This window comes from Mesoplodon bidens (genome assembly GCF_964165515.1).
Source record: "Mesoplodon bidens genome assembly, chromosome: 16".
NCBI lineage: Eukaryota > Metazoa > Chordata > Mammalia > Artiodactyla > Ziphiidae > Mesoplodon > Mesoplodon bidens.
The window spans coordinates 5,104,299-5,123,626 of NC_138173.1; the positions used below are offsets into that span (position 1 = coordinate 5,104,299).

General features: G+C 43.5%; 1 protein-coding gene across 1 annotated transcript in view; it reads left to right on the forward strand.

The window, feature by feature from the left end:
- XKR4 (XK related 4) overlaps positions 1–19,328 on the forward strand; it is a gene marked incomplete at its 3' end in the record, with an annotated part of 336,116 nt that overhangs the window by 203,393 nt on the left and 113,395 nt on the right. The window contains exon 2 of the mRNA XM_081258696.1: positions 7,296–7,495. Within this exon, the coding sequence (XP_081114822.1) occupies positions 7,296–7,495 (200 nt within the window). The remainder of the gene's footprint in view (positions 1–7,295; positions 7,496–19,328) is intronic.

Genomic DNA, 19,328 nt, shown 5'->3' on the forward strand with positions numbered 1-19,328 from the left:
AGACCCTCCCATTTTCCCCTTTACTCCGCCCCCTCCCCACTCACACCCACCTACCTGGTGCTCCTGGGATGAACTCAGCACATGACCACCTCAGCCCCTTGGACCTCCTGTCCTTTCTGACTGGAATGTTCTTCCTCAGGTTTTTTTTGTTTTTTGCTGTACGCGGACCTCTCACTGTTGTGGCCTCTCCCATTGCGGAGCACAGGATCCGGACGCGCAGGCTCAGTGGCCATGGCTCACGGGCCCAGCCGCTCCGCGGCATGTGGGATCTTCCTGGACTGGGGCACAAACCCATGTCCCCTGAATCGGCAGGCGGACTCTCAACCACTGCGCCACCAGGGAAGCCCAAGAGGAAGCAATCTTGATTCCAAGCTGTTTGCCCTGAGCTACTACGGAGATGGAACTACATGAGAACTTGTTTATGTAATAAGTATCATTATGAGAGGTATGCATGAAAATTAAACAAAACAAAAATAACCATATCCCATAGGTAAATTTTATTTTCAGAGAAGACTAAAAATAAAATCAATAAAAGGGCCTTTTTATCAAACACAAGATGCCAACCAAGTATGCTTTCACGTTGTATAAGCTCATACTGTATAAGAATGCTCTATGCCATGATAGAAGCTCTTAATATCTTAATAGCACTAGTATTATTCTCCTCTGAGAACCCAAATTAATTCTAATTATCTGAGCAAGAGAGAGAGGTGAGGGAAATACAGCTCACAGGTCAGATACATGCAGAGAAAGCCAAAGCCTCATTAGTCTAAGAGGCAGTGTTGCTTTGGGGAGAAAAATAAAAGTATCGTGAGTGAGGAAAAGGTGTTGAGGTTCTTGTCCCATTGGAGGATTTCTGGGAGACCCTGAGGATATTCTCCATCTCTCTTTCCTTATCGCAAATATCCATGAAAGTTACAGGAGAGGCATGACACGCACACGCGCACTGGAGCGCTTAGGGGCTCCGGGTGAGAGGTGATCCCCAGGACGCTGTGAGGGGATGGCTCTGCAGCACGGGTGACAGCGCACCCCGGTCCCCTCGGGTCAGCGTGGCTCAGACTGACCTCATAGGGCTGTGACCACTAACGCTTGGGTCAAACATAATGTCAAGCAATGCATTCGTTCCCTCCTAACGCACATTTTTCCCCCCTTGGGATGACTGATGGGAAGTAGAATCTAATTTTAAAACAATAGTCACCAGGAAATTTTCCACTGTAGAAATATAGCAGAGAATATTGTCATTTTTACTGTTATTGGCGTAATGGAGACAACAGAAACTTGATGTTCTGGTGTCAAAACAAGGTTTTGTGGTCATGGCTGTTGTTTAAAATATTCAATACAGAATATTTAAGATGACAAACCATACAATTTCATTCCTTGTCAGTGCCTACTGTTGATGAGAGAGAGAGAGAGAGAGAGATGATCGATGGACAGACATATGTGTATTATGATATATATATATAGTGAATGTATATACATATATAATAGTTAAAGCTTTGCTTGTAGCCAGGCCACAGAAGAAAATACCAGTTGCTGGAATCAGTGTTTATTTATGTTGTTTCTTTAAAGCTCTTCTGCTCAGATTTTGCTCTGCATTTTTCAGATAGTAAAAATAACATTTGTTAACAGCTAACCTGTTTAATGTGCTATAAGAGAAAGAAAATGCAATATTAGAATATATATGCATAACGTCCTCATAGCTGTTAATGATTTCTGATTCAGCTATATCAGTAGTTAACATTTGATCAAATATTTTTTAAGGACTGAGGTATTCCTCATAAATATGGACTATCTGAAACTTGTTATATACATCTCATTTCCCCACAAGTAATGTAAAGATTATCTCAATCACATTAAATTGTAGATTAAAATACATACTAGATATATAATGCTTGACATGCTGAATGTTTGGAATTTTCCTCCCAAGCTTATCACTTTTGCCATATTATGTTTAGGTCTGAAGTTGGTAATGTGAGGGGCTGTGAATTTAGTCCAGGTTGCTCTTTGCACCTGGAAAATATTGATGAAAAGGAGCTGAGAATTTAAATGCAATTTACATCTTCAGAAAATCAGTGGACTAGATTTTGTGTAGGTAGGTGGAGGGCGTGGGTTACATGTGGGTGTCTTTGTGTGAGGTATGGTAGGGAGTTAGGTAGATGTGTTCGTGTGTTTACATCTTCAGTAATGCTGAGGAAATTACAAAATTAAGATATTCTTAGGAATGAGATTATGTTGATAAGGTTGGTGCAGAATTCCTGGTGTCATTTTGTGATGTAAGGAAAACCCTATCTTCCATTAGCATGCGCCACAAGACGATAAATTAGAATGACCCTATCAGAAAATGAATCAATCATACAGTAAAGATGGCAAACATCTTCTGAATGTGCTCACCTCAGAGGAAGTGTTGGACACACTGACATTTCCGAGTGGGGTTTACTGGGAACATCTCCTGTTAGCAGGAATGAGAGCTGTGTGTTTAAGCCACTACCCTCTCGTGCTTACTGCATACTGCATCCTCGATGATGAAGACTTGAAACTTTTTTCCTTCTTAAATGAAGGAAATCCATCGGTTATTATGCTAAAATTTTAACCATAAATATGGCTTTTTCTAAACCCTCCCTATTTGAATGTGTTTTCATTGACATCAACTTCCTTGGTCACCTATGCCTGTTGGGTGTTATTTGCCTTTTTATTAATACAGCAAAGCAGAATCCTAAGAAAAAGAACATTAGTGACCCCTCCAAGCCCCACCTGGACGCCATGCTGGATCCTTTTGATACTCAGGAGGTGAAGAAACTACCTCGTTTCCCAGCAGAGTGGTGACCTTCTGCGTCTGCCCTCGGGAAGAACAGGCAAAGGCCAAATCCAACATAATGGAAACACTCCCCAGAATAAAATGCCTAAAGGAAACAAGAAGAACTGAAGACGTAAAGCCACCTGAATTTTTAGGATCAAAGAGTTGGCCTTATAGATGAGCCCAGAACACCGATAACCTTGGTGTGCAGTGACATCCCTGCATATCGTGAACACAGCACGTGCACAAGACACAACTTCTTGTTTAGCGCTCACACAGCCGTGAAGGAGGTATGGTTCTCTCCACCTTCAGATAAAGAAACTTGGATCAGAAGCTAAGTGGCCATAAGAATCAGAGGGGAGAAAATACTTCCCAGTTAAATCATAATAACATAGACGCCAAGGAGACAAGACTGCTTGGCCTTTGTCTTCTAAGTATGCAAAGGGTCGTTTTCCAGGGACAGGCCGTCAGCCATCCTCCCCTCCCCCAGAGTAGACATGTGTTATAATGCAATGTGAAGGATCTGGATTAGACTAAGAGGGCAGCTCACAACCAGGAACTTCTCGACTCTGTCTACCCAGTAGATGGCTGCCAAGAACCATTCAAAAGCTAACTTGTGGGCTTCCCTGGTGGTGCAGTGCTTAAGAATCTGCCTGCCAATGCAGGGGACACGGGTTCGAGCCCTGGTCTGGGAAGATCCCGCATACAGCAGAGCAACTAAGCCCGTGTGCCACAACTACAGAGCCTGCGTGCCACAACAACTGAAGCCCGCGCGCCTAGAGCCCATGCTCTGCAACAAGAGAAGCTACCGCAGCGAGAAGCCCGCACACCGCAATGAAGAGTAGCCCCCGCTCACTGCAACTAGAGAAAGCCTGCACGCAGCAACGAAGACTCAACGCAGCCAAAAATAAATAAATTAATTTATTTTTAAAAAAAGCTAACGTGTGGAGTCACATATCAAGGCGTCCCCTCGGCATCTCTGACCAGCGTTGTAAGTTCCCAGACTCCACTGGTGGGTTGGATGGAGCACAGTGGAAGCACCTTGTCAGATCCACTGAGTGACGGTGCAGAGGCAGCCGTGACAAGGGCCCTTCGTGGAAGGCAGACAGCACAGGCTCACGTTGCCATCAGAGCTGTCCACGACCAAGGGTGCAATTCAGCGCCTCCCAGGTTTCTTCAGTCCTGAGTTTGATTCAGGGACGTCTTACACAGCTGTCCCTCGTTGGGGGCCCCTTTGTCTCCTGGGATTCAGTTTCAGACCTGAGGCCTCACGTCTACCACATCATTAGTTCTTACCAAAGGGATTATAACTTCTGACAGAATATTTCTGTTTTAAAAACTCTTCCCTTTTTGAAACTCACCTAAGGGTGCTTAACACAAGAAGTAACTCCAAGGCTCTTGTCCTGGTAGCTATTAAAAACACAAACAAACCAAAACATCTGCACAGAAGAGTTAACTTGACAGTTTTGCTCCTGTTTCTGGAACACAATGACTTTTCACTGGAACACAAATCCTTCTTCATGTCATTCTAAATTTCTGTGGAAAAGAACTCATGAGCTTATTCTTTTATATTTATTTCTCAATTCCTATGCAGTTTACTAGATTAAAAGACACAATAAGGCTTCCCTGGTGGCGCAGTGGTTGAGAGTCTGCCTGCCGATGCAGGGGACACGGGTTCGTGCCCTGGTCCGGGAGGATCCCACATGCCGTGGAGCAGCTGGGCCCGTGAGCCATGGCCGCTGAGCCTGCGAGTCCGGAGCCTGTGCTCCACAATGGGAGAGGCCACAACAGTGAGAGGCCCGCGTACCACACACACACACAAAAAGACACAATAGTCCAGCTTCTTTGAATAATCCCTCATCTGTCCCCATTTGTTAGAACTGAATGACAAATATGACCAGTCTTCCTTTGCTTTCTTCATTGATGTTCTGTCTCTAGAACAGTTGGTATTACCAGTTAGGTGAGAGGTGTTTGGGGCTGTTTGTCAACGTGGACAAAATTCCCTGCCCTGAGAAGTAAATTATTATGAAACCAGATCTCCCTGGAGTCAAATCTCTGGCTGTACGCTCTGGGGAAACACGACGTGGAACATCATGATACAGGTCAAACGTGGAACAAGAGCTGAAGCCCTGAAGACCTCTCTCAGGGACTCGCTCTACAACTGGAGGGCTGGTGTCTGCACAGCCCACACAGGAGATAGCCGTGGCAGAGGGGAAAGAACGTGACACTGAGGTACAAATGTGTGTTTTCATCCTCCATTCACGTGGGGCAACATTTCCTTACCATGAGGTGTGAGGAACTGTGGGAACAGTTGTGACTCATGGTCCACATTTCTACTCACACTCATTGGGCCTCTTCTCTTCCAACCTTCCCTTCCAGCAGCTGATAAAGAAGATGGTGGAAAAAAATAATAATGTGACAAAATGTGGTAAACCATTTACATATTGACAAGATGGAGGAGAACCAATTGTGATCGCAAAGCCTCTTTATTGTCATCGTTTTTCAGAGCACAGACTTGAGAAAAGCCCAAGCTGACTGAGCTGTGGGCATAAGACCCCTGATGTCCATCACTGATGATTTAGAGAAAGTAGAAAACTCTCCTACTACTGTGCAATACTCCAAATAGTGCTAATGTCCGCTGAATAGCATAAACCATTGTGTGCTTCCAGCTGGAAGCAAAAACTGATATGATGTAGGCTCTTGGTCCGTCTCATGAAATAACTAATTATAAAGAAATAGAATTTGAGACTTTCCCCCCAATTCAATTTAACACACTTTGGTGAATCCCAGCGTGAACAGAAAATAGAGCTCAATGGTGAGCTTCAGTGATGAGTGAGCACCCTCCAGCCTGTAGGTCTGGAACAGAAGCCAACACAGAAACAGATAAACCCACCCAGTGAGGTAGCTTCCGTGTTAGCAGCATGCACAAGTCGGGTGCAGGGAAGGATTCTCGGTTGGGGTCATCAGGGAAGGTCTTCTGAGGTGAGATACATTAGAAGAGTTTTAAACCACAACTGTAAGTTTCCGTAGTGGAGAAAAGAGATAAGGTCATTCTAAGAAAAGGTAACGTGAATGTGCAAAATGCATTTCAGGCCAAGCGTGCTACATATGCAAATACACTTCCTATCAGAATGCAGGGCATTTTCCCCATCTTTGTGTCTTTACATATGTAGTTCCCTTGGGCTTTTTTGGAAATTTTTGCATGTTCTGAATTTTTTAAATTCTGAAATCTTTTGCACATTCATGTTACCCATATATATAATGCTTGTATAAATATATATTATATATAATGCATGTGTTTTGGGGTAACCTTGGAATTTTTAAGTAGTCAGATAAAATTATTATAAGGACTTCGACTTTCTGGTCAACTTTCTTCAAGCAAGAAGGCAACCTTTGTATTCAGTGATGTATAGGTGTTAAACGAGCCCCTGCAGCTCTGGTAACACCTACCTTCCCCCCTGCCACTGTCCTGTGCCATAATACTGTGATGGGAAAACAAAATCACCTTTTATTTCTGTTCCAGAATCAAATTTTCAAATGTTATTCATGGAAGGCATGAATGAAATGGAACACAAAGGAAAATATACAAACCAATTTTACATAAATCAGTAAAAACTGTGGCAAAGCAGCTTAGGAATGTTGACCTACAGTCAACTTGATCAAGACACTTATAGCAGAGGAAAGCTTTGGATTCACAGGGAGGGAAAATATAACATAAATCCATATTATGTTTTTTAATTTTTATTTATTTTTAAAATTTTTATTTTATATTGGAGTATAGTTGATTAACAATGTTGTGTTCGTTTCAGGAATACAGCAAAGTGATTCAGTTATATGTACACATGTATCTATTCTTTTTCAAATTATTTTCCCATTTAGGTTATTACAGAATATTGAGCAGAGTCCCCTGTGTTATCCAGTAGGTCCTTGTTGGTTATCTATTTTAAGTATAGCCGTGGGTACACGTCAATCCCAAACTCCCAATCTATCCTTCACCCCCCATTACCCCAGTAACATAAGTTCGTCCTCTAAGTCTGTGAGTCTGTTTCTGTTTTGTAAATAAGTTCATTTGTGTCATTTTTTTAAGATTCTGCATAGAAGTGATATTGTTACAGCACTCAAAAGTCAATTCTCGAGAGACAAGTGTTGGTAGGAAAGGAAAGGTTGCTTTATTTTGGAGGCCGGCAACATGGTGGAACTGACCAGGAAGGGTGTCTGTAGATTATCAAAGTGGAAAATCCCTTCTACACCTGTGTCTCACCTCCCTCTTCATATTACAAGGCAGTGGAATGCTTTAATGACGACGAAAATTGCAGTGACTCCTCAAAGTGAACCTTTAAGAATAAGGGCCAACTTGGGGCCTTAAGTGATAAGCCACTAAGGTAGTTGTTTCCTGGATGTGCTTGCCCATATATGGCAGTTTGCAGAAGAGAAAAAACAGCCCTGGTGTTTGAAGGATTAGTTATCACTCTGGTCTTTCTTTTTCTCTGTGTTTCCGTTCTAGGTATTTCCACACGATATACTTAGGTATTCGAAGTCGACAGAGCGGAGAGAATGACCGGTGGAGGTTTTACTGGAAGATGGTCTACGAGTACGCAGACGTGAGCATGCTGCATCTACTCGCCACCTTCCTGGAGAGCGCTCCCCAGCTGGTGCTGCAGCTCTGCATCATCGTACAGACTCACAGCCTGCAGGCCCTCCAAGGTAAGGGCTTGCAATTCACTCTCTGCATTTGGGGAAAGGTGGTCGGCTCCTTTTCTCACGACCTGAGGACCGTTCCAGTACCCTTTGACGCAGGTCACGGCGCTCTGTATTATTGTCGGCCGCTTGACACCTGTATTTGTGAATGATGTCTGTTTTCTTCTTCGCCATCACTTCTCATGGGTAATTTAAAGAAAGACGTTTTTGCCCTCAAGCTGCTCTCCGAGTAGGAAAAAAAATTCCTTATGATTTTACACTTGCTCAATATGAGAACAGAATCCACTGAAGCTTTCTGGCTCGTCCGATAACTTCCAAAAATTTGAGAAAAGACCTATAGCCCTCTCTAATGTTGTGTGTATTTTAACTATTACATATATTATATACATTTTATGTATCAATTTATATATATAATACATATTTGAATATTAGGGTAATCGCCACCATTTCTTTTTGATATTAGAACACAAAAGGGGAGAGATTAAAGGAAATGATAAAGATGACCTTAATATTTTAAAAAAGAAGGTCATATGGGAAAATGTCAGTATTTAATAATGTATTGTTTATGTAGTACTAAGTTTTATAAAATGAATATTACAGTCAGATTAATATTTTGGGGTTTTGCCATCTTGTTTGATCATCTCATCAGTAAGACGATTCCATTGATAACAGATCCACCCTGACGTTTCCTTAGGGCCTGCTGCTGAAGTCTTTTCTAGAAGCAGATTAGACAGACCAGTGGGTAGACAGGTGACTACATGGGTGGGGGAGGATGGATAGGTAACATTTTCTGCATAGCTTCCTGGTAATTTGTCAATCCTGTAACAAAATAGATGTTGTTAAACAGGTAACGTTCTGTAATATGCTCGTTTTGTTTCAGTCTCAGCAGAGCCTTGCTGTGACTTGCTGTATGTACTGGGCCATCCTCTAATCTGATCTGGTTGGTCTGGGGAATCTCTCCAAGGTCCTTATAACTTTTTATAGCAAGGAGCACATAAGCCTGGGATGGGTACTTTACTAATGGAGTGAGAGGGAGGTATATTACAGGAAAAGAGAGATGGAGTGTTTGCTGGTAGCCAGTAGCCCACTGGTTTATGAATGCCTGGCCCAACCATGGTTCCACATGAGAATAGCTTCAGTCCAAGAAGTTTGAGAAAGGAGTCAAAGAGGTCCATGGGTGGGAGTCTCCCATGCTAGTAAGCAAAATGGAAGAAAGAGAAAATGGGTGTTAGCACAGAAGCAGAGGAGAAAAGCCTGGGGGAGGCGAGCTTTATCCACCTCCCCCATGTGAATTATCTGTGGACGAGCCTCTTTAGACGTGAGACACCACACGCTGCAGAGGGGGGCTCCAGCTTTGCTTATCTCACTTCCTCGCTGTGAGACCTGGTACAAGTCACTTAACCTCTCTGGGTCCCAGTTTCTCAAACTAAACTAGATGATCTCCAAATGCCTTGACAGTGCTATTCTACCACTGCATCTGTGAATGCTCAGTAAACTTACGGGGCCAGGCATATGCATCAGGAGGTGGTCTGTATGTGAGGATACAAATTCAAACTCAACATCAAACTGAATCTCTGTCAGATTCTCATCTCCAGAAGAACTTGGCACCCCCTTGGTATAGTTACACACCTGAGAACTCTCTGGAAGAGAAAACCCCAGGCACAAGTGAGGAGTGTGGCAAGCCACCTTCCTGTGTGGCCCGAGATTCCTGAGGGTCTCTGCTAGTTTCCTAAAAGATCTGTAACATCACAGAGAAGTTTTTATCCTAAAGATGATCAAGATGGAGAAGGAAAGGAGAGGGAGGGTGTGAGAAAATGAGATCACCTTTTCCGTTTGAGAGCTTTACGTAAAGTTTTATAGAAAAAAAAAAACATAGAGAAAAGACAATTCTTTGCCTTTATCAGATTATTCATCCTAAACATAAGAATCAAAATATGTGTTTTTTGGAGTTGTGGCTCTTCCCGGATGCCTGGTGTCCCCAGCTTAGTGACTAAGCTCACTGTTGCATCAGGTTTGCTACAGACTTTAGGAGCGGGACCTCGTCCTTGGCCAAGGCGAGCCTTGCTGTCAAAATCAGAGAGCCATGGGGAAAATATGTCCTGTGTCACTCCCAAGGTGGTCAAAAGACAGTTGGATGCAAAGATCACTAGGATTAACACAAGTCAGTGAGCACAGGATGAGGAATAAGGCCACTGAGCTGATCTTATGGTTGCCACTGTTTAAGCAGGGAGATGAGCAGAAAGTTGTGTTAAAAGACCAGAGAGGAACTACCTGACAGCAAACAACCACCACAAAATCTCCAGCAAACGAAGACCAGCTCAGGCAATGCCATCTCAATCCTCTTGCATTTTGAGGAGAAACTTATCTGCAGAGAGAGCTTCTAAATTCAACCCTCTGCTGACAGAGGACCCCCCTTACAAATGAACCAGCTTATAAATTAAACTGATGTGAATTGTAAGAACTGAGCCTTTCCTCTCTAGGAAAAGAAAAATGAATGTGATAGAACCGAGTCTGACCTATATTTTCACATATCTTTATGGTAAAAGATTCTTAAGATTTATATGTAAAAGCACAACTTTCTGCAATGAATGCACATAATCAATGGCATGAAACCTGTGAGGTATTTGCAAATAGCTCTGAATTTAAATCTTCAAAATATTTTTATTTAGCAGGTAAGAGTGGTCCTAAGTCTGCAAGTTATTTCCATAAATGACTGTGTCTAAAATTATTATTTTTAGGACAGAAAGAAAAATGCTTTTTAAATCCAATTTCAACCATCTACTGCTCTCTGATGGACACTCTTTTAAAACCAATTAAAACACCAAACAAGAAGAGTACAACATTTAAAACTGATGCTGACAAACTGTACCCCCTTGTGGAAGTCGGTGTGGCCCTAAAACCCTGTGGGCTGTGAAAACCCTTTCTCAGGGCTCCTTACTTATTGAATAATTAAGTCAGAGGGGCCTCGCTGTACTGGAGGCCAGCAGGCTCGGTGGAGAGCTAAGTGAAGCAAAATGGTTTCTCAGTTCGTCCTGTCCTAGGAAGGAGAATTCAGCTCCTGTTCTGAGACCAGGAATCAGGGCCGAGCAGAAACTTGAACCTGAATATCCAGTTCCTTCCACTCCACACTGCCATCCTTGACAGAATCGTTGCTCTTCACTGAATCTGGCATTTTCCCTGGAACATCTGCCTCTGGAGAGCCAGAAATACTCAGGGAGTCTCAACTGTACCCGCACAACTAAGACAGCACACGGACCATAAGACGGTATAGCAGCCTGTGCTTAGAGCTTCCAGTTTACACGGCATTATGTTTCCAGTCCAATCCCATATCCCCACCTGGAGAGGGAGCGAGAGAGCAAGGCACACAGGAAGGACAGAGGAGGGGCAGAGAGACGTAGAAGGACTGTGTGTGAGAAGCAGAGGTGGGCAAAGCGCTCCTGTTGGTCTCCGTGTAGCGGATGCAGCCCTCTGTGTTAGAGATGTCAGATGCGGTCCAAGGCCTGTCAGTCCTATTTTCAAGCAACATCTCAAACCCATCCAGGACGTTTGATTCTATCTCTTACAGATGGTGCAAGCAAAGGTACAAGGTTAACTACCTTCTACAGACCAAAGTTACCCCTCCTTATAAAAGGGCTGGCTGGGCCGGAGGGTCTCTGAAGTCACTTTTAGCTTTGTGATGCTCTGAGCACTCGGCTTTGGTTGTGTAGACCAGCTGGCAGAGAGGATACTGATTCGTGCAGGTACAGATGTCCACAGGCCCTGCCTAGCCGGCAGCGTTGCTCAGAGCCACGCCATGGGGTGGAAGCTGGTGGGGGTGGAAGCTCCTCGGAGCAGCCCAGGATGCCGTGCAGGGTCACCGCGCACACACCATGAAAGCTTCTCAGCCAGAACGTGTGCACCAAGGCCCAGGCTGCATGCAGCACCGTCACCTGGCTCTGATGGTCAGGTGTGCACGCCCGCGCCACAGAGCCTTCGTGTAGGAGCAGCACTTCCTGGAAGGAACCACCTAAAACAGAAGAAATCAGGCCCTCACCAGATGCAAGTGGGTGCCTACCTAGCAGCACAATTGCTCCCACTTTTTCCAGATGGCTTTAGTTCTTCATTTCCAATTTCCACCTTTACTTGCCATTGTTGGAAAATCTCTTTTACACTCCCTGTGTATTTAAACTGTGATGCACAGAGTGAGTTAGGAACAAATGCTTTCCCACAGGCCGTGTGCCCAGGAAAGCTTTGCTGAGCAGGAAAAGACACCTACATCTACCTCGATTCCGATTTCTTCGTATCCAAAACCCCCATGGTTGCCCATTTTGCCTACAGTTTATCCTGAATACTTCATGAGCGGAAGAAAGCAAAGGGGACTGGAAGAAGTTTCTAATTATTCTTTTCCTGTCTTGCATCCCACAAAACTACAGGGAAGTCAAAGGTTAAGGGGCTCTCCTTAAACAAACACCATCCCCAGCCAACCACGGTAGGAGACACCTTGAGTGTGACAACGGCCTCCTTTGTCACATCCTGATGAGGACTTTCAAGACCTAAACCACTGGATTTCCAGTTGCTCCATTTTATGGTAAAGCAGGTGGAGCCACGCCCGGCTACCTTCCCGAGGCTGAGGTTAGAGAAGGAACCCATCAACCCCCAGGCCCAAGTCCTCTGTGCCGAGTTCCTGTCTCTGCACCCGGCTCCACCCACGGATTTCTGCAGGGGAGGGAAAATGCCGGGGAGACTGTCAGCCTGTGAGTGGGACTGTGTCCTGTCCCTTTGGATCTGTCTGTTTTTCTGTCGCTATTTTCGTTAAGTTCATTAACCCATTTATCGAATGTCTATTGTGTGCATGATGGTGTGTGAAGGACTGTAAGATTGGTCCTAAAAAAATTCACTTTTTACTAAAAGTTTGTAATGTGACATTATAAAGAACGTGACAAAACATATTTAGAAAGGCCTAACTCATCTGGGTGTATTGCAGAAGAGCTGTTCCGTCTTCTAGATGGGATGAGAGAAAAGGAGAGCAGGTCTAGGTCCCCATCCCGCATAGAGGGACCACACAGCCCCTGCTTGAGCCCCTTCTTCACTAGGGGGCAGTTCACGCTGCATCACAGACACGACGTGGAAGACACGGTCATGGGCGTCTAGCCTGTCACTGCCTGACGCGTGGGTCTCTGATCCATACCACCCCCGCTCACCAATGCCAACCTGGGGCTCCCCATCCCACAAGGAAGGCTGCTCGTTTTCCCAAAACGGGTGCGGCCAAAGCTCACCTCTCCAGCGCCGGGCAGGCAGTTCTCCATTCCCTCTGCAGAAGGTTCTTCCTGAGGCCATTCATGCGTTGAACGTTTACGCCAACCGGGCGGCTTTGGGTCCGCAGGCCCAGTTGTCTCCTCAAGTTGAGCTGAACGCTTAGCAAGGATCGGTCTGGTTTTCTGAAGCTGCTTATCTCAAGGTTCTTGTTCTGGTAGTCATTTTGCTTAATTGGCATTTAAACTGATGAAATACGAGTGTGAAAAGAGACTTGTTTCTATGAAATCTATACTGATAGCTTTGGAAAACGTAGCTCAGAGGGCAGTGCGTTTCCAATCACGTAGCGTTGGGACCCCTCTCCTGCCCCCTGGTGTCTGGTCCGAGGATGCTGCGGGTCGGAGGGCTGCACCTGCCCCTTGGCTCTTCCTTGCACAGCCCTTGCCAAGAGCTTAGGCACATACTTTAATGTCCTCCCACCACTCTGGGACTTTGGCTGTTTCATCTCCGATCATCAGCTGCTGTGTCTTGCTTTTTGTGTGTCCATTAGAATATCATCCCCAACCAGGAAAACAAAACAGGTTAGGTATCTCAGAAAGAAGGGATTTAAATCAGGGAATCTACTCTACAGGAAGATAAGTGGACAAAAAGAGGATGCTTATACAAGTCCAGGATTCTTCATTAAAGGAAGCAGCTCCCAGCCCGGGGGCCAGAAGAATCAGGAACATGTGCACAGGTCTCTGGGGAGGGGCCCAACCTGGCAAATGCTGGGTGACCAGAGGGGCCAGTCTAGCCGCTGCAGAGGCTACCAGGCAGGGATGGAGCGACGCTCACAGAAATCATCTTACTGCTGAGGGCCCCGTCCCAGCTGCTGCTCCCCGCGCTGCGGTGAGGCTGCGTCTGGTGGGCCCAAAAGAGCCGAGGGCTGGTGGCTGGAGAAGTCCAAGACTAACTGGATGCTGATCTGAGCAGGAAGCCAGAAAATTGTCTCCTTTCCTCGCCTCCCACTTTCCAAGCTCCGGCCACTGCCACCTCTGGGAAGAACCTAGCGGGAAACTGCAGTCAAGGAGCTGGGGACCCCGCCGACCAGGTAACTGGCACATGTGCCCCACCCTGCTGGTCTCCTTTTGCCTGCTTCCACCTAAGAGATTTGATCATCAAGCTAGTTAAAGCTGTTTCTGAGTGAAAGCCTGAAAGACTATCGTATGAGACAAACACATGCATTTTATACCATGGAGACTGTGTCATATTAAATATATCCAAGCAGCCGAGTTTGGCAACTGATACATCTCTCTGAAACATCTGACCACAGATCTCAAGTGGTCACTCAGCACTGTCAAGCATCCGACACTGTTTCTCCTTGAACTCACTCTCCTGCTACAAAACTGACTGTTTCCTTCCTTCTTCTGCGTCCTCACACTTCCAGCCATCTGCCTCCATCACGTCAAACCACTGCTTTCATTTCCTATGTCAGTGAGAAAACCGAAGCAGTGAAATAAGAACGGCTTTATTTTCCCACCGCTAACCCCACCTCCTCCTGCACCCATCACCTGGCGGCCCTCCGTTTACTATGGGTAAGCTGTGCCTGCTCTCATCTCTTGACCCCTCTTCTTCTGCACTGGATCCCGTGCCCTCTCACCTCCATAAGCACCCTGTTCATGAAATTACCCTCTCTCTCCCCTGCATTATCAGTTTCTCCTTGCTACTGGATCATCGCCATCACACATAAACAAGCACACCGTGATAACTCTAATCTTTATTTTTTTAAAATTGTCCCATATCACCTACTACCATATTGCCACAATTAATTATATTTTAGTGCTTATCGAGTTCTTTCATGTTTCATATATATTACATTAAAATAGAATTAAAATATAGATACTATTTTGTGACCTCCTCTTTTTTGGCAATACGTCATGAATATATGTCCATGACGATGTATGTAACTCTACATCATTTCTAACTACTGCGTGATTTACTAGCACATGGATTATCTTTTTCTCTTCCACTAATTCCCTGTTTTTGAAATGATAAGTGATCATCTATAGTCACCATAATCAATAATCCTATGATAATCCTATTATGAACACATTAAGAAAATCTTTGCAGCCTTAGTTAAATACCTAAAGTGAAATGCGTGGATTTGAGGACAAGCTTGCGGGCTTGAAGGCTTTTGATACTTAATGTCAAACTGGCAATTTTAAAGTACATTTCTTGAGAGCTCTGCAATGTCTCAACTTTCTGATCCAAATGCACAGGAAGTCAGTGAGGGCAATAAATGTGACAAGGACTGGGAATGGGATAAATCTTTGGAGATTTGGGAAAGAGCTCTTAATGGTGCCCATTGGAATAGGAAGGGCTTAATTCCAAGAAGTGTCCTAGTTTCTTCCCTTGTTACTTCATTGTACCCACCATATAAGCTTTATTAAATCTATTCTATTAAGCAGCAGCTCATTATTGATGAAACAAAATTTTAAGAACAGCTTCATCAAAGACTTTTAATTTGAACCAAAATTGTTAGGAAAGTAGGCATAGGTTCCTCAAAGCACATAACAAAAATCTGACCCAAGAAAACTTTTAAAGAGCACAAAAATTATTAAACAGCAGCCTTTACACTGGACAGTTGTGATTTCTTTTGGCTTTATGGATATGTTAAATGTATTCAATAGTATTTAGTGTGAAAGCCCACTGGGTATTAAAAGAAGACAGCACGTCCTCCCTCCCAGGTGCTGACAAATTCCATAGAGGCTGATGTGGATGATGATGTCACAGCAAAGGCTGACACGCATTACTTCCTGGCTGCATGGACCCTCTGCTCTGGGCCCATTATAAGCAGTTGGTGGATATTTGTTGAATGAAAGGAAGAATGAATGTCTGCTGGGTGACAAAGCCCTAGGCTAGGTGTACTTGATAAAAAAACAAGTGGCATAGCCCCTGCTCTCAAAGAATTCAACCTAATGGAAAAGAAAGACCAAAAAATTGTTATTATTCAATGTGCTCTATACTGTTGGTGGCCATGTTAAGGCCCTTTGGTGACATAAAATGATCTCTTATAGAAAATGATACAGATCACAATAGCCAAAACATGGAAACAACCTAAATGTCCATCAACAGATGAATGGATAAAGAAGGTGTGGTATACAATGGAATACTACTCAGCCATAAAAAAGAATGAAATAATGCCATTTGTAGCAACATGGATGCAACTAGAGATTATCATACTAAGTGAAGTAAGTCAGAAAGAGAAAGACAAATAACCGTATGATATCACTTATTTGTGGAATCTACAATATGGCACAAATGAACCTATCTACAAAACAGAAACAGTCTCATAGACATAGAGAACAGACTTGGGTTGCCAAGGGGTAGTGGGGAGGGAGAAGGTTGGCCTGTGAGTTTGGGGTTGGTAGATGCAAAGGATTACATTTAGAATGGATAAACACCAAGGTCCTACTGTAGAGCACAGGGAACTATATCCAATCTCCTGTGATAAACCATAAGGAAAAGAATATAAAAAAATAATGTGTGTATGTGTATAACTGAGTCACTTTGCTGTACAGCAGAGATTGTTGCAACATTGTAAATCAACTATACTTCAGTAAAAATAAAAGAGAAAGAAAGAAAATGATACACAGAAAGTAGAAATGCGGTGCCATCTGTGACGTCAGGGAATGTTGGAAGAATCAGGGAAGTTTTCATGAAAAGAGCAGCCTTTGAGCTGGGTCACAACTGAAGCCTAACATTTTGTCAGGTTCAGTAAAGAAAAGATAGCAACGTGAACAAAACCAGAAGAGGGAGGCCAGTGGTTTTGTCTACACCTGTCTGTTCAGCGATGCTGGTGGATAACAGTCCCCTCAAAGCAATGGGATTGTTGGTGTTACTTGTGGCACATGATTAGATTTGTTCCTCGTATTTGAAAAATATTTCTAGTAGCAGGGTAAATCCTGCATATATACTTAAAAAAATACACGTATTTTTCTGTACGTCTTACTTTTCAGCCTGTTTCTGCATCGTTAGTATTTGGGGGTTATCGATCAATCAGTCAAAAAAATAGTAAAATGCCAGTCTGCTTAATCAATACATATATGGAGTTGAATTTTGAAGACTCATCATCATCAACATCTTGTAAGGAGAGGCTCACACACCCGACAGGGCATGTTGGCCACACTGCTCCCCTCTATTGAAAAGTATTGACAGAATAAACGATGAGGGTCATGAGGGTAATGATATTATTGATCCCTTTATTTCACATTCCATAGCCTCTGAGTCATGGTACTACTCCAAGTTATACTTAGAAGAACAGAGAGAAGCTTCATTTGCTGATCATTGATTCAAGTGCTTGAAATCAACTCTGTATGGTAGCAGCCCCCAGCACAGCTGTGAATAGTTTTGAATTTGAATCATTTTGAACATAATATGAAATAAGGGCGTGACTATTTTTAGGTCCTACTTAATTATCTCCAATAATCAAGCACAAATCTTGGTATTTTTCCACTCAGTATTCCTTCTCTCTCCCTCTCCTTCTCGGTGAGATGTGAGTGAGCATGGGTGCGTGCTTGTTCAGGTACTGGGTGATAGACTGGGTGGGGTGAGGGTAGCTGGTGAACAGATGCGAATAATTGCACACGCCTGGCTTGGGAGAGCAGCAACCTGGCAGAAAGTTGCAGAGAGGTTGGTGCAACAGAGAAGCAAACAGATATAAGGGCTGTCTGCGGTGAATGATGTCCCCAAACACTCACCGTTCCTTCGCCTTTCTTGTGGCTTCCTTGTTTGCCAACCTCCAACCTCCCCAAATATTTCAGTAATTTTTCAGCACTTCGTACCTTCAAGGCGTCAACTTAAAAAAAAAAATGTACAACGTAGGAGTTGTGAGTTTAAGTTTTATTCAGGGTGATAAATAAATTTAGATAACTTAGCTCCGAGGAAACTCTTCCAAAGAGGTAGGAAAGGAACAAGGATGGATATGATTTTTGGCTGGGAATGCGTGTAGTCCAGCATACATCCTGGTAAAATGGTACTGCTGGTCTTGAAGAACAGATATCTCAAGTTAATGATTTCAGTGTTTTTCTATGTATAGAAGATGCAAGAATCTGGGTTCATTAAAATTCTTCCTGAGACACACATCTAACTATCTAGGGGACTGTTTTTCCGAAGCACAGAGCGTCTCATCCTGACTTAACCCTGAATCTCTCCCAGGATGCACTGTCCCTCAGCTCTGCGATGACTAATGACTGAATCCCTGTAGAGCTGGATGATGAGCAACGCTCTTTGGGCATTTTTGTTTGTTTACAAAGGAAACAGCAGCCCACTCACCTGACCTTTACCCCTAACTCAGAGCAGGTATTTACTTTGAATACTGATGTACTGTAATTGTTATTTCTAAAAACTAAAAATAACTACAGTGAATAGTAACCCAAATCCTTGCTGAGCAGAGTCAAAGTGAGGTCAACTTAATAAAAAATTCAAAAGTGGCTTAGTATGGTATTTTCCTAAATAACTTTTTTTTCCCTAGGAAGCCACAGACACAGTTACATGATCAGGATTTTCTGACCCAATTCTGATTGGGTGGGTGAATGAGGGAAGCGCCCACAACCAATGAAATAGTTTTCACTATGGAACCTCTTCTCTATGACAAACTTGTGTCATCACAGAGCGTACAGTCGAGTCTAGAAATATTTTACATTCACTGGGCAGCTTGGAGTTAAACTGAGTTTTGAAGCAGTCCTTAGACATGGAGGCTAATATTTTCTTGATGACTCAGCAGGGGTAAAAAACTGGGATCATTTCCTGTTGACTGATTTAAGAAAGGCCTTTTTTTCACCATACTGCTCCCTCATGCATGGGAGCCTATATGTATGCAATCGGGAGGGATGAGATCCCATCACACTGAGCCAGATGCAAGCAGGAGCAAAAAGGAGCAACTGATTCAGTTGATGTGTAAGCGTTCCTTAGTATAAAACCACATGGAGATTCACTCCCCAAAGCTCACAATGAGCTTCTGATTGCGGAAGGACAGGCCTGCTGAGAGCTGCCTGTGGAAGGTTTTGTCAGCACTTTCATTGTGATTCTAAATTTCCACAGCTTTCCACTTAGCTGTAGAAAAAGTCCGGGAGTCCGTGAGGCTAAGGAGACTCCAAACCTCCAAAACTTTTAAAACATCCATAATTTTATCACTTCACACACCTGGACCATTTTATAGGGCGTGAAGTTCTCCAGTGTAGCATTGAAATGTAGGCCTTTCCAGTGTGTAGGCTTCTGTGAAGGCAGGTACTACCAGATTTTCGTTAGCTAAAACATTGAGTTAAAATTCAAATTAAAAAACGCTAAAACACATCTGCTAGTATGTAAAAAGGCAATAGATATTTTTAACATAGACTTTTGGAATAAATGCCTGAGTAAAAAAATGCATAGATTTTTAAATGCACAGATTTTTAAAACTCAATGCAGATAAGTGAAGAAGCTATTAAAGAAAAAGCATTTGAAAAAAATTTCATTTTTAAAATGTTTTCTGAGCCCAGAAGAAGACATTTTTTCCATATTTAAAGATGCTAGGGAATTTTGTGAAAGAGAGGGCACTGGATCTTCAAGAATGAGTGAAAAGATTTTG